Genomic DNA, 16,707 nt, shown 5'->3' with positions numbered 1-16,707 from the left:
TGATATTTAAGGTGCTTTCTTTTTTCTTTTTTTAAGGAGTTATCACTTTTCATAGCCAGTTCATGGTTCTGACATGTTCTATGCCTTTTACTTGTCATTCTTTCATATATAGTCTATCAAGAGAATATTACTTCAGACACAGAGCTGAGTAAATTGTCATATAAAAACATTTGGAAACGAGGAAATGATACTGCTCGATTATTATTGAGATTTGAAAATTATATTAAATGCTTAAGCATGGTGATGTATCAATTATTTTTGTTTCTTTTTCTTTGAATGCTGTCAAAGCACAAACAAATTACAAATTAAAAAGAGATTGTTCCACAATGGGATTTCCAACTTCACTGTGTACTGCTGCTTTGTAAAATTGAGATTTAATTTATGATCCCGTATGACCATGTTCCGCAGAAAGTTGCCACATGTCTTGAGTCGGTTCTAATGCTTGCTGTTCTCCAAGGAATAAGCCGATAAATATTTATACAGCAGTCTTATATACTTGCGGAAGGAAACAAGTACAGGACTGGGAGTTATCAAGTCATATATTTTAATTTGCAGCTGCCAGAAGATGTGGCAGTAGTAGTAGCAGAAGAAGAAGAAGCAACAGAAGCAGAAGTAGTGGCAGTTGTGGCTTGACTGCCAACATAGAGTGGGTCCAAGCAGGCCACTTTAGCTGCAAAGAATGAGTGGATGCAATGCAGAACTGCAAATAAATTTGAAAATTCCAATTCCTGAAAGTGAAAGCAAAATGATCAGGTATGAGAGACAAACCCATTTATTTATCATATATTGTGATAAAAGAACCAGTTGCAGAGACACAAACACAAAGGCTTAGGAAAATCAAATATATTCATAACACACCCAGTTCTACTATTCATTGTGAAACTAAATGTTTTTGTCTTACTACAAAATTACTTTCTTTGCACCCAGATTACAAAACTCAGTTTTTATAATTTTAAAATATAAATTTGTGTTCTGTTCCCCCCTCCTTCGCTTGTTAACAGATGACAGGCAAACAAAACTTAAAAGGACTCTCTTTATCAGTTCTCGGTTCAAACTGGCTGCGAGCCCAAAAATAACATAAATAAAGTCTCAGACTAGATAACAGAATACAAAACAAAACTCTTACAAGCAATGCACTTCTCCCAAAGTCTCTACGAATCAGGGTTACAGAAAACAAAGCACTTATCCAAGTGTATCTTACATAAACCACGACTGATCATCAATCAATGTTGAACGAACCAAGAAATGTTGACTCCTGCAACTAGGGCGTGGCACCATCTGTCCTTTTATCCCCAAAACCCTGCTAATGAGCCCCAGCTGCATCGTTAATCTTGCATTCCGAAAAGACTCACAGAAGACTGCTGCTGAGTCACAACAAATTTGTAACTATAATTATTTTATATTTCTAAATAATTGGCAAAAGATAGTTAAATAAAAAAGATGTGATGGATATACTCCTTGTGGTTTGCTCTTTTAAGTAGTCTAAAGTAAATTTTAGTTTACATACTTTACATTTTTTATCAATCTGCAGAAACTCAGAAAATTTCTGATCATAAAATTGTAACAAATTTTAAAATCTCGGTTTTCAAGACTGTGTATCAAAAGTACAAAATATCAGAATATTGTATATAAAGACTCTTTTTACCCATTTCTTTGTCAAGCACATCCCTATTTTGGTCATTAGAAGTCAAAATAGAAGATCTTACAATGTAACGCACTGTGACATTACACTACTAATTTTTTGAAATGTAGATTTTATCTTATGTATTCTACTGAATAGGAAAAATTGGGAAAGAATAAAATTGAGTTCTATGGGATTCTTCCTCCAAGCTTCTAATCTCCTATTTTTCAGCAGCAGAAGTTACTGTCAATATGATGTGATGACACAATGAATGTATCATTATTTGGCCCAAATCAGTCCTGATATTTTAAAAAAGAAACGATTGATTTTTCTACTTTTGTCTGCTACTCCTACTTTGGGTGTGTGTGTGTATGTGAGTGTGCGCACGCACGCGCGCACACACACACACACACATCTTTGAGTTAGCTTTCACTTCCAGTGACAGTATGGTCAAGTCCCTGCAGTTTTCTTGGAAACATTTTTGAAAGTAATTGCCCTTGCCTAATTCCTCGGGCCGAGAGTGAGTGACGGCCCAACCAGCTGCTTTCAGGCTGAATACAGGAACAGAACTTAAGGTCCACTACTTACTAGCCTGATGCTTTAACCACTACACCAAGCTGCTTTTTTTCCCTCTTAGATAGCCACAGTCATATTGCTGTGCCATTTCTGAACTCAATACACAATGCTCTGGCTATGCCAGTTATAGACTCATGACAAATTGGTTAGAAAAGGGTGACAGTATGTATGTAGGAAGAGCCAAGGTGGCGCAGTGGTTAAATGCAGCACTGCAGGCTACTTCAGCTGACCACAGTTCTGCAGTTCGGCTGTTCAAATCTCACCGGCTCAGGGTTGACTCAGCCTTCCATCCTTCTGAGGTGGGGACAATGAGGACCCAGACTGTTTGGGCAATATGCTGACTCTGTAAACCGCTTAGAGAGGGCTGAAAGCCCTAAGAAGCGGTATAAGTCTAACTGCTATTGCTATTGCTACTTAGTTACCAATAATTGGATAATAGGAAAGGAATCTTGTTCTCCTCTTTACCTTTGCTTCAATCTGCTTAGTGTCGGGATTTTGAAATAAAAATTTAATTTTGCTCTTGCCATCATCTGAAGACCCTTTAAGCTGGGAAAACTTGTACCGCCATAGTACAGCCTGCAGGAAACAAACAATAAAAACGCATATATACATTAATGTACAAAACTGCTGCAAAAGAAAATGCATATCTGGGAAACTTTCAATCTACCAATATTAGCAAATATATTTTTTCTCTCATCTGAAATGATTTTTTTAACTTCAGTGATCCTATTTAATAACATCAGAGACATCAGAAAGAAAAAAAAAGTTCTTTATTTACGTTTTGTTAAATGAATGGTCAGTGTAGTAATCTGGGTCTATTTTTTGGTCATCTTTATTACTAAAACAAGGTATCGGTTTCCCATTGTGAAATCAGTGATTTGATAACAACTGTCATATGTAACCGTTGGCAATATAAACTGAGATAATAGGAATGCCATCTAGAGGCAATGTTCTCAATATGCTAAAGAGTGGAACTTACCATGTGATCCTGTTCCATAGTCCACATGCACTCATATGACGTAGTTTTGGAATCCTTCTCCAAGATTTAATATTATCCTACGTTAAGTATAATTTTAGCTTAATACTGCCTTTTTTTAATTGGGGGAATATTGTGGAATGTTCTGAATCTGAATTTGGTTGATGTCATATAGTCACAAAATATCAAACTTCCTTAAGAGACACAACATAAGAGAAACCATGGATTGACAGGGCTTGTTCCCATCTTGGAAAACTACAGAATTAAGAGCCTTAAACACAGAGAACAAAGAGAACACTCTCCTGTTAACTAGATATATCATCTTTAGTGGAGTATACCAGTATACATATTAAGAATATAACTGCTTCTGAAGAAAGGTGAAGCAAAATTTAGCATACAATAAAACTAAAACAGATATTATATGTATATTAATATAGGAAAACAGTAATCAAAATGGTATTATTTTCTTCAGCAGTAATGAAAGATATTGAAACTCAGCTATAAAATCATAACACGTCACACTGAGACAATCTATGTTGGCCAATATTCTGCCTATAGTAATATAAAAAATGAAAACTAAAGAGGCAGAATAAGATAGAGATATCTATCTGCTAGTATTAATCCTTGAGCTAATATCCTATTTCTTCTCTTCCTCACATCCCCCCTCCTGCCCTCCCTCTCTCCTATCTATCCATCTATCCATCCATCCATCTCCTCACAAGCATACCAAGAAACAATTAGATAAATAATAAAAATAAAGGGTTCAATTCAGTTCACTTTATTTGTATGCCGCCCTTTTCCCTGGGGGGACTCAGGGCGGCTCACAGTTCAAAAGGGGTGGGGGAAGGACAAACAATTTACAACATAAAAACATTACATCATTTAAGAACTCAACAGTCATACAATTCGAGTAGGGGTTAGAATCTTTAACCCCAGGCCAGCTGGGATAGCCAGATTTTAAGTGCGGCGCGGAAGGTCTGGAGGGTGGTGAGGGTCCGGATCTCCACGGGGAGTTCGTTCCAGAGGGTCGGAGCAGCCACCGAGAAGGCTCTCCTCCGAGTAGTTGCCAGTCTACACTGGCTGGCTGATGGAATTCGGAGGAGGCCTAATCTATGCGATCTTATCGGTCTAGTGGAGGTGATTGGCAGTAGGCGGTCTCTCAAGTACCCAGATCCAATACCATGAAGGGCTTTGTAGGTGACAAGTAGCACCTTGAAGCGCACCTGGAGATCAACAGGCAGCCAGTGCAGCTCGCGGAGGATAGGTGTTACGTGGGTGAATCGAGGTGCACCCACAATCGCTCGCGCGGCTGCATTCTGGACCAGCTGAAGTCGCCGAATACTCTTCAAGGGCAGCCCCATGTAGAGCACATTGCAGTACTCCAGCCTAGAGGTCACAAGGGCACGAGTGATTGTTGTGAGGGCCTCCCGGTTCAGGTAGGGACGCAACTGGTGCACCAGGCGAACCTGGGCAAATGCCCCCCTGGTTACAGCTGACAAATGGTGTTCAAAAGTCAGCTGAGGGTCCAGGAGGACTCCCAAGTTGCGAACCCTATCTGAGGGGCGTACAATTTGACCCCCCAGCCTGAGAGATGGAACACTTGGCCAATTCGTGGGAGGGAAGCACAACAGCCACTCGGTCTTTTCTGGATTGAGCACAAGCTTGTTAACCCCCATCCAGTCTCTAACAGCCTCAAGACCCTGGCTCATCACGTCCATCGCTTCATTGAGTTGGCACGGGGCGGACAGATACAACTGTGTATCGTCCGCATATTGATGGTATTTTATCCCGTGCCGTCGAATGATCTCACCCAGCGGTTTCATGTAGATGTTGAAAAGAAGGGGGGACAGGACCGAACCCTGTGGCACCCCATGTGTTAGGGGCCTAGGGGTCGATCTCTGCCCTCCAACTAACACCGACTGCGACCTGTCCGAGAGGTAGGAGGAGAACCACTATAAAACAGTGCCTCCCACCCCCACCTCCCGCAGTCGTCGCAGAAGGATACCATGGTCGATGGTATCGAAAGCTGCCGAGAGGTCAAGGAGCACCAGGATGGAGGCATGGCCTCCATCCCTGGCTCTCCAGAGATCATCGGTCAATGCGACCAAAGCGGTTGCTGTGCTGTAGCCAGGTCTGAAGCCGGACTGGAATGGATCGAGATAACTGGCTTCCTCCAAGGATCGCTGGAGCTGAAAGGCCACCACCTTCTCAACAACCTTCCCCACAAAGGGGAGGTTGGAGACTGGATGATAGTTGTTTAAAATGGCTGGATCCAAGGATGGTTTCTTCAGGAGGGGTCTCACCACTGCCGCCTTTAAAGCGGGGGGAAAGACCCCCTCCCGAAGGGAGGTGGTAACAACCGCCTGGATCCAGCCTCGTGTCACCTCTCTGCTGTTTACAACCAGCCAGGAGGGGCACGGGTCCAGCACACATGTGGAGGCGCCAACAGCTCTCATCGCCTTGTCCACGTCCTCAGGGGTAACAGCTTGAAAATCAATCCAGTGATGGCTTACCAGATTATCCCTTAGTGCCTCGGCTGGTTCTGCAGGATTGGAGTCCAGGTCCGCCCGGAGCCGAGCAACCTTGTCCGCGAGGAATTGGATGTAATCCTCAGCCCTGCCCTGCAGAGGATCACCCGTGTCCCTCCTATTTAGGAGGGAACAGGTTATTCTAAACAGGGCGGCTGGGCGTGACTCAGCGGACGCAATCAGAGAGGCAATATGTGATCTCTTAGACGTCCTGATTGCTCGAATGTATTCTCTGATGCAGGTTGTTAAAAGTGCTCGGCTCGATTCGGATTTACTGGACCTCCAATTGTGCTCTAGGCATCTCTTCCGGCGCTTCATCTCCCGGAGTTCCTCAGTGAACCAAGGAGCCCTCCGGGATCCACTGCCTCGGAGCGGCCGTAGAGGCGCAATCCGGTTAAGGGACTCCGTCGCTGCCGAGTTCCAGGCAGCAACCAAAGTCTCCACCGGACTGCGGGTGAGAGTATCAGGAATAACCCCAAGCTCCGTCTGGAACCCCAAAGGGTCCATAAGTCGCCTGGGGCGGAACCACCTGGTCGGTTCCTCCTCCCTACAGTGGGGGTTTGGTCTCCGAAAGTCAAGCCTCAATAGGTAGTGGTCCGACCATGACAGGGGCAAGATCTCGCTACCCCTCAGACCAAGATCACAATTCCACTGCTCCGAGAGAAATACGAGGTCAAGCGTGTGACCCGCTGAGTGGGTTGGTCCCCGGATTACTTGGGTCAAGCCCATGGTTGTCATGGAAGCCATGAACTCCTGCGCTCCATCAGAGTGTTCACCGAGCGAAGGCAAGTTGAAATCCCCCAGAACCATAAGTCTAGGGAACTCAACTGCCAGCTTGGCTATTGACTCGAAGAGCAAGGGGAGGGCTGCTGCAACGCAGTTGGGAGGCAGGTACGTTAGCAGCACACCCACTTGACGCTTGAGGTCCAACTTCACCAGCAGGGACTCGCACCCGACAAGCTCCGGAGCAGGGATCCTATGAGGTGCTAGAGACTCTCGGATAACAATGGCCACACCCCCACCCCTTTCCTGGGCCCTCAGCTGCTGGAGCATCTGAAAGTCCTCTGGGCACATCTCTACAAGGGGGACTCCTCCCTCCGGGCCCAGCCAGGTTTCAGTAATACATGCCAGGTCTGCCCTCTCGTCTAAAATTAAGTCCCGAACGAGAGGAGCCTTATGAACTACAGACCTGGCATTTAGCGACAGCAGCCTGAGACCAGGGTCCTGATTACTTGCGCCATCTGGCCTTGGAGTGGGACTCATAGGGCCGGAAGGAGGGATCTCTGTAACGTAGCGAGCCCTCCTTCCCCGGTAATGGCCAGCCCTAAAGTCCCCGCCATATCTGCCCCTCCCTGTTAAGACCGTAATGCTCCGGCCCACTCCCGTGTCCGTAGTTCCACCAACCACCCCTATGGCTCCCGCATTCCTCGACAGGCCCTCCGAATCAAACACACTCATTCGTTCACCCAAGCAGTCCCCACGTAGTAATTAAAACACAGAAAATACAACAATAATAGGATAATAAAAGTGGGATCATTCACTCAATCACATGCATATCCCATACACTCACCATACAAGAATAATTGCGCAAGTATTAAAAGATGTAAAAAGTGTGCAAGTTCAGGTAAAGTCTGTGGATGGGTTCATATAAAGTCCAGTCCGGTGGATTCGCAGAGATATAAAGACGGAGAAAGATTTTATCTTCCCTCTTCTTGCGTAATAGATGGTAAAAGTGGTGTAAGTAGTCTTGGGATAGGAGCACCAAAGGGGCTAAGACGGAGTCTCTTAACAGCAACGGGCGGCAATGATTGTACCAACCGGGACTAGATCGTAGGTCCGGTGTCCAGTGTCCAGTAGCCGTAAGTAAGGAATCATATGGTGAAGTCCCGTATAAGTAAGAGCAAACCGAGGGCCAGGGAGAAAAAGAGAGGCCGTGCTGTAGAAAAGGCCTAGGGGGTAGGTTAAGGGGTTGTGGTAGTGACTGTAAGGCCGACTGCCAGGTCTTATACTGCCCCATATTAGACCAACTACCCCACTATGTCAGTCAACAGAGTCTAAGGAAACAGGGCCAAAGATGTCAAAAACGCCAAAACATCCAGTAATAAACCCACCAGAGTAGAGAGGGAGGGGGGGGTGCCTAGGGAGACTACAGCAGCCAGGAGAAAACCAGCTGCCTTGCCTCACCCAGCCTCGTTCGAATCACCCACCTCCTTTGATAACAGTAATCTTCCGGAGACAATAAACACCAGGGTCCTCTCAATCAGTAGAGGAAATAGGGCCAAAGCTAGGACCATAAAAGATCGTAAAAACGCTGGTCCGAGGCTGTTTGTAAATGTCTAAAATGCCTAAGGCTTAAAACGCCGAAGCGAAGCCTTTAGCGTAGCGCCGCCATTTCCGCCAGCCTAAACGAGCTGCAAAGCACACTCCAGGCTGCCGCGTGGGAGAAGGAACGTTTGGGAGCATCGACCCTCTGAGAGATTGATTATTCAGGTCCCCTGGATCTCGCTCCGTTGCAGGGACCCTGTTTTGTAGGGCTCCGATCCGAAACGCCGGTTTATTTTAGCGTTTTTCTGCTCCACCGGACAGAGCAGAGGGAACCAGCGGCCATCCTGCCTCGCACACCTTCCTGATCTCTGATGAGATGAGGTGATTATGTATATATTGATATATACACACACATACGTATACATGGACAAATTTTATGCTATAGAAACTCTCTCCATATACATGGACAAATTCTATGCTATAGAACTAAATTCCCCAACCTTTCTGGCTTTGTGGACTGGTGGGGGAATGGTTCAGTGCGAGCAGTAGGCAAGTGCATGCACATGCAGCTCCATTTGCATGAATACCATTCATGCAAATGGAGCATGCATGCATACACATGCCCGATGCTCACATGAGTGGGGATGTGCATGCGCACTCACCTGCCACTCCTATGGTCTAGTTCTGAAAGGCTCAAGGCCCGGTAATAGACCATGACCTGAGAATTCTGGACCCCTGCTATAGAAACTCTCTGCCATACATTTTATTATTACACCTACATAAAAACAGTTGTGGCTTGGGTCACCCAGTTATACCCATGATTTTTATGCCATTGGTGACACCTGTGGAGTTTTCTCAGTTTAGACAGGCATTTGGTGGTCAAAAATGTTGGTCTCAGTAACAGGAATAACACATAACACACACATCCCCCAAAAATGAGAGATAAAACTAAATAAATAGTAATATGAGCAATCTTGGAGTGTTCAACATATGTATGTTCAGGAAAATTTGGAAATATCTGAAAATGTTTAGAAATAAATTCTTGAAAATGAATATGGAATTTCAATCAAAGCAGCCAAATATGTGAATTGTATAAATTTTGGCATGTATTAGATTTCTATTAATTTGAAAATATTGCCTTTAAATATAATTATAAATCAACATTAATCAGTGAATGATTATTAAATAAACTGTTATTTCAGAAAGGTTTTCAGGGACAGAACACTGATGTCTTCTCTATACTTCAATTCCTTTATTAAACTTATGGAGCAATACTGCTCCATTAAACTGAAAAGGGAGAGACAGAAATAACTTTAGGAGCAAATGTCAAAAGATTCCATCCATTAAAGAATGTTCCTTGCCCCAGTGATCCTACAGAAATTACAGCTTTCATTTCCAGTTTAGCATCACCTGACTTGCTGATGTTTTCTGCTCCTGTTTTTTTGCTGTGGAGATGGGAAATTTGTCTGGTTACCTACAACTTCCAACAAACCTCACTAGTGGCTCTGATGGCTAGAGATTGAAATTGCTGGTAGCTGAGTGAGAGGTGGGAGAAACATTGCTTCCCTGTGGTAAATACGCTTGAATTGGATTTTCAAAGTACATGCATGACTAAGGAATTATCTATAAGCAATTGCAAAATAGTATTTTTTGGGACAACCCTTTGGTAACTGTTCTGTTGCAACCAAAAGTCCCTGAAGGTATAAAAGGGGTAAAAATGGTCAATATGGGCATAGGATTCAAATAAAGGGAATGAATGAATGTATATATACAATGCTGGTCCCAAAATGTTTATATAAACTTTCAGAGCTGGATTAGAGAGGCAGCAAGGATGCAGTTTGACTAATCCTCCCCAGTGTTAGGAATAAGTTGCTGCAAGTTATACTTTTCTGTGCATGCTGGTGGATATTCTTATGCATTGCTTTATACTTATAAGAAGCATGGAGACCAGAAGATGATGCTAACATGAAGCATATTCTAAATCTAAAAGGATCTTCAGCTGTTCAGATCTTCACATAAGATATTTCTGGGTGGTTCAGTTATGGAGATTGTAAAATCTTTACTCCAAAGAACTTCACCTACTGCTTATTCTGATATCTTTGCAATGCCGATTGACAATTTCCTTTTTTTTTAAAGAAAGGGCTTTATATTAGAATATTCTAAACAGTAGATTATGCATTTTCACAACTAAAAATGACTTTGTTTTATACCTTGCTTACATAAGATGCACAGAAACCATACTTGAAGAACAGAATGACTTAAAATAAATGAAGTAAACCCACTTAACATTCATGAATAAATGCAAACTGCCTGAAGCAAGAAGCCAAAATAAACAAAGCACAAAAGTGCTATAACTGCATAACTGAGCAAGATTTGTTAACCTGACTCTATATTAGCATGTAGCATGCTTATTGATTTATTTGATTGATATCCTACCTTTGCTTTGTACAACTTTGTATATAACACTTCCTCCTATTCTTTTCTCCACATTAACCCATGAGGCGAGTTGGGCTGACAGAGAGTAGCTGGCCCAAAGTCATTTGGTAGCATCTGTGCCTAAGAGATGCACAGAATTCTTGGTCTCCAGACTTCTACTCCAGCACTTTAATTGCTGTTCCGTTTGACTCTCCATATAATAATAGCCTAACAAACTCTTATCGTCTTTCTATTTTCAGACTGAGTTAATGTATCAAATGTGACAAATGTTAAGTACGGTAGCAGATAACCTTCCCTTTAAAACATATTACATTGTAAGAGGGGTTATCATATGGAAGGCCAGACCCCACTGAATAAAATAGAAGTACGTTTATCCATTGTGGTGTAGGGAAATAATGAAGAATGGAAATTGTTTCTTCTGCATGCTGTTTAACCAGGTGCCTTGTGCTTGCAAGACATTTTTCCCCTATTTTTGTTTTGTTTTGACTGCATAAGATCTCATGACAAGTTCCAGAAGAATCCCATTCTTATTCTTCTTTTTACTGCATCAAATGGGTTTCCTCAGTATGAAAACATTTAAAAAGAAAAAAAAAGTAGTTTCAATCATGTGTATTATAAAGCCAGTCTATTTAGCTATGCCTTGAATTACCATCCTAGCATCAGCCACACTTCCTGCAATTTTATACTCGTCATGAATAAAAATAGCCTGCAGTATGCTGGGTGCTGGTTTTGGCATGGTGAAAAGCTGTAATTATTTCTAGGGCCCTTTCCCTTGCTTGGCACACACATTATTTAATTTTAATTGGAAGCTGCACAATTAGCTTCAATGCCTATTAATAAGACCCAATTTCAGAAAAAATGGAACTGCTAAAGCTATTTGAATTCTAGAGCCAGCAACGTTGAGAAAATAAGACCAATTTAGTGCAGGAATACTTTAGCAGTGGGCAGCCAGATGTCTTGCGGAGTCCAAAAAATACAACATGAAGACAAGTGTCTATGTTTGTTTACTGCAAAACAAATGATATTCAGAAGCAAGCTGGTTCTGAATTAAAATAAACCTGTGGGTGCCTCTTTTCCAGATTCAGAATGCAACTTCCTCTAGCAGTATTCTATGAGTTTCCTCAGTTGCTTGCTCCAAATTCCTCTCTCCAAATTCCTCAGAGAATCAGGAAGCTGCAGTGGGTCAGTGATTGACAGATAACCACTCAAGTGTCAACTGGCCCAGCTGCCCTTTATTCCTATGGACAATCAGCTCAAATCCCTACCAGACTCTTGGATAACTTCACAGGAACCATTAACTGCCTGGTTGGAGTGATCTAATCTGATCTTTCTTTCTGTGGGAGATCATGGTGTATCAACCCTGGGGGAGGGGACACAACTAATGTGTGACTCCTTATGTGCAATACCAACTATTCTAGTTAATTAAAAAAGGGATGAGATGTTTTAATAAGGTACTTGTTGTTCTCTTCTCACCTGTTGGGTATGGATGACCTTTTATTAATGTGTTTATATTGGGAGTTTCAGCAGATTAAAAAATCAAGATGGCGGCTATGACCAATGCAAAACACATAAAAAAGAGTGAGGGATAATTTTCCAGTTGTGACTATGATTCTATTGAAGAATTATAGATGCCCCTGGTTTGGGGGGTCTATGTGTCTGTGTGTTCTATCTTTACTTTACCAAATTGATTTGGATATAATAACGTAATGTCTTTCTAACTGGACATAGAAATGATTGAAGGATTTATTGCTTCATCATAAACTCATTGATTACTAAGTGTTTTAATTAAACCTTTATGTTTCAAGTAGGGCAAACTACCTGTGCTCAAATATTAATTATACTACTAATTAAAGTTAATATATAATTAAAAATGATGCTTGAGGTGTTAAATTTGTCTAAAAATATTAACTAAAAGTAAAATTTAAAAGTTCATGGATAGTAAAAATATTATCTTTCTTTTGGATTAAAAATCAGTTCAGTAAAATATTTTAAGTACAAAAAAATGGTGTTCCACATTGAAATCTGCTAAATATTCAACCCTGTTATATCTATCTCTATATAGATTAAAGGTTGTGTCCTGAAAATTTGGTTAAAGTCATATTTATCATCCCTTGAATTACAGTACAAAATTGCTCTTGCAAAGTGGAAGGTTGGAGCTGGGAAGACACAGAGTGAATGTTAGTACATATGAGGTTTCATTGCCCAGTAATCAAACAGTTTTGGTCTGCAATCTTGCAGATTATGTAAAATATTATATGAAAATATGCTACTTTTGTGGAATATTGCTTTTATTTGTTACATTTGATGGGAATAAATTTTTTTTCTATGAAATACATAATTATGATCTTTGTCTGATAATGTGTGGAAATGTTGAAGACCAGAGCTATGGAATTCATTAGATAGTTCTGACCAAGTCATGATCTAGTCAGCTCATCCCATCTTATGTTAGAAAGTGAGAAATAAAATTAAGTGATAACTCGATGTATGCCAACTTGAGCTCACAATGAAAAAGAATTATATAAACATCCTCCTCTACCTTGCAGTAGTCAACTTCAGCCTTGCTGCACAATCACCACAGCAGTACAATACACTCTAGATATCTACTCCTTGCGAAATGTCTGGGACTTTTAACTTCCTGCCAGCTTGTCTATTGACATTGGAAGTTGGCAGGCAGTTGTAAGGTGCTCCTCACTTAATATCCCATAATTCTTGCTTAAAATCAGAAACAGATTAGTGATAAAAAGTCTAAATATAATAATTTAAACAAAGGGATAGAAGGGGAACTCTTCAAATTTGCAGATGATACCAAGCTGGCAGGAAGAGCCAACACTCTAGAAGATAGGCACAAGATAAGAAGCATCTTGGCTTACACTGGGCTCTATTTTGAACCCTGGGTCATATATAACAAAAATATATTTAATGGTGACAAAAGGACGGTTCTACATTTAGGCAAGGAAAATCAAATACACTATTAAGACATATATCATCTATTCCAGGTACCACCAGTCCTAGTGGAGAATCACATAAATATGATCTAGCAGTGTTCTGTACGTGCCAAAAAAGCAATGAAATCCTAGGTTGCTTTAACAGAGGGATAGAATTAAGATCATGTGAGTTGCTAGTACCACTTTATAATGCTCTAGTAAGACCACACTTCGAATATTGCATCCATTTTGGTCGCTTTAATACAAAAATGTTGAGAGTCTAGAAGAGTGCAGAGAAAAGCAACGAAGATGATTAGGGGATGGAAGCCAAACATATGAAGAACAGTTGCAGGAATTGGGTATTTCTGGTTTAATGAAAAGAATTACTAGGAGTGACATGATAGTAGTGTTCCAATATCTAAGGGGCTGCCACAAAGAAGAGGATGGCCAACCAATTCTTCAAAGCACCTTGAAGGCAGAACAAGAAGCTAATCAAGGATGGAAACTAATCAAGGAGAGAACCGATCTAGAACTAAGGAGAAATTCCATGATAGAACAATTAATCAGTGGAACAACTTGCCACCAAAAGTTGTAGATGCTCCAACCTCAAGATTTTTAAGAAGAAATTGGACAACCATTTGTCTGAAATGGTATATAGGGTTTCCTGCTTGAGCAATGGGTTGGACTAGAAGACTGCAAGGTTCCTTTCAGCTTTATTGCACTGCTATTCTGGGCCCAATTGCCTTTGTTAGCTGAGGACTGCCTATACTATTTGCAAGGAACTAAATAGTAATTTGTAATTAATCAATAAGAAATTTTGTTGATGTAATATATTAAGAGAAACAACTTATACTCTATATTATCTGTTCCGATATTATTGTAAAATAAAGCTTTTTCTAATAGTATTTTTTATTTATATATAAATATTTTGAAAACAGTGTATTGTCCAGGAATTTTGTTTTACCAAAAAAGCAACAGATATAATAATGATAATAATAATATACATAGTAATTATAGCAATATTAATAGTTATATTAGCTTATTTATGGTCATGTTCATTATACTAGCATACTTATAGACAACGTTCATCTTTTACATGCACATAACAATAATCTTTCTTCATATAATATTTACCTCTTATATCTAACCATTGATAAAATCTATCCCATGTTGAGTAGTATTCTGTATCTCCTTTATCTTTTATTTTCAATGTCAGTCAATGTCAGACTGCACAACTCGGTTTGCTCAGATAACTGAAAATAATTTATATGTTCGGACTAATATCCAGGGTTCAGAATAAATAAAACTCAGATGCTTAAAATCTGAATGTTCCAAATATTAATAATGATGAAATAACTGGGGAGTTTCAGTGAAAATGCAATAGAAAATAATAACTGGTGTACTATGTTCATATCAGATTTTGGATAACACACAGTATTTCTACCTCCAAATATTATTACAGTGAGTAAGAAATAAGTCTCACATTTATGATGGTTGCAGTGTCCCAGGGTCATATGATCCCATTTTGCGACCTTCTGACAAGCAAAATCAATGGGGAAGCCAGATTCACTTAACAACTGTGTTATTAATTTAACAATTGCAGTGATTCACTTAACAAATGTGGCAAGAAAAGTAGTAAAATGGGGCAAAACTCACTTAACAAATTTCTCACTTAGCAACATAAATTTTGGGCTCAATTGTGGTCATAAATTGAGGATTACTTATATTGGTTTGTGACAGAAGATTAATGAATACAGACCTATAATCCTACACAATCATAGTATTAAATATATGGAATGGGAGTTCATAAGCTGTAAACTACTTACATTTGAACAAGACCTTTAATTAGCTTTTTTATTCTTGAAATATAATAATTTAAACTAAAGTGCCTGGAAATTGATTAAAGCTCACTAATATGTTGAAACCCATTAAATAGCTAGTTGCAAATTAATTGAAAGACAATTTTTAAATAATTTGTTGAGCTACTTGTAAGTAATTACGAGATAAATGAAATGATTTGTAAGTAATTGACTTAATTTGATTTAGCATATAATATGTTAACAGTGAATAATTATTTTTTTCTAATGACTGGGGAAAATATGTAGGAATACAAATATTAAGAAAAATGATGGATTTAATGTCTAATACATTTACAAGGGGAATAAAGCCATGTTCATTAGACAAATTGGTCAAAGACATTTATTATGTTAAACTTGAACTTTGGGAAGAATTTAATATTGATTAGATGGAAATGCATGAAAAAATAGAACAGAAGGATGTGGATGGAAAATAAATTGACAATGGCTTTTTACAAATAAAAAAAAGAAATATGTAACAAAATATGTCATGAGTGAACAGCAATAAATGCAATACAGAAATTAACAAATAAGAGTAATATTGCATGGTTAAAATTATTAAACTAGATTAAATAAAATACAAAGAGCTCAATCTGAATACAGATCTAAATCATAACTAATATAATAAAAATGAAACATATACACAATAATTCATAAATTTTGGATCCTGTAGACAGGATCTATAGTATCAAAATTATAGTTGGGGAAACTTTTAATTGTTTAAATAGAGTTCCAAACACAAAAAAGCTACACTTGCAATTTTTTGTAATGAACTGTGTTCTCTAACAAAGATTATATTATTATTATATTATTAGGGTGTGATGCTAGTTCGCCTCCTTATGGTGCACTGTGGATAATGTGACAGTGAGAACTAAACAAACTAGCAACTATAGACTTTTCTGGTTCTCAAAATATATGGCAACTAAAAGAAGTCCATGTATGGTATGCTGGCTGGCAAACAAACAAACAAACAAACAAACAAACAAACAAATAAATAAATAAAACAAATAAGTACTTCAAACATAAAATAGAATTTAAAACAAGAATTTCCATATCTCTTCTTGAATATTTATTAGGTGGCAAGAAATTAACTGAAAAGAATTCTAGCTGTCAGAGAAATGCATTCCTGCTATGGTTGTGTTATTTGGGGGCTGTGCAAAAGAAAATCCATTACTGTTGATTGTGTTCTGTCTTCATTCAGCTGCAAACAGCACACTTAGCTCTTTATAAAGTTTAAATATTACTAAAATTATAGATCACACTAGCCATTTTTTCTGGGCTGGCTGGTAGGTAGTATTTAGTAGTATGGTAGATAGTACTTAGGCCTATTTCAAGTGTCCATTGTCCCCTGGGAGAGAAGAATTGAAACATTTTGAGCTTTATTCCTTTATAAAAATGTTCGACAACTTGAGTGAAAAACACTTTGCTGAGTGATATTACAGAAGCACTTACCAAATATGCAGTTTCAGTGTGGAAACTGAAATTCTTAAAACTCAGCTCTAAGAAAAACTTAATCTGACACAAA

At 39.6% G+C, this 16,707-nt stretch overlaps 1 protein-coding gene across 2 annotated transcripts in view; it reads right to left on the bottom strand.

The window, feature by feature from the left end:
- Positions 1-255: 255 nt before the first annotated feature.
- SNTG1 (syntrophin gamma 1) overlaps positions 256-16,707 on the bottom strand; it is a 136,671-nt gene continuing 120,219 nt past the window's right edge. Inside the window, exons 16-17 of one of the 2 annotated variants that reach the window (XM_032222251.1) lie at positions 2,663-2,773; positions 256-728 (exon numbers count right to left, since the gene is read on the bottom strand). In XM_032222251.1, the coding sequence (XP_032078142.1) occupies positions 531-728; positions 2,663-2,773 (309 nt within the window). In that variant the 3' untranslated portion in view covers positions 256-530. The remainder of the gene's footprint in view (positions 729-2,662; positions 2,774-16,707) is intronic. The other variant, XM_032222252.1, reaches the window with a different exon arrangement.

The sequence above is a fragment of the Thamnophis elegans genome, chromosome 8, assembly GCF_009769535.1.
Source record: "Thamnophis elegans isolate rThaEle1 chromosome 8, rThaEle1.pri, whole genome shotgun sequence".
In the NCBI taxonomy this organism is placed as follows: Eukaryota; Metazoa; Chordata; class Lepidosauria; order Squamata; family Colubridae; genus Thamnophis; species Thamnophis elegans.
This window is presented reverse-complemented; position numbering and strand designations above follow the sequence as displayed.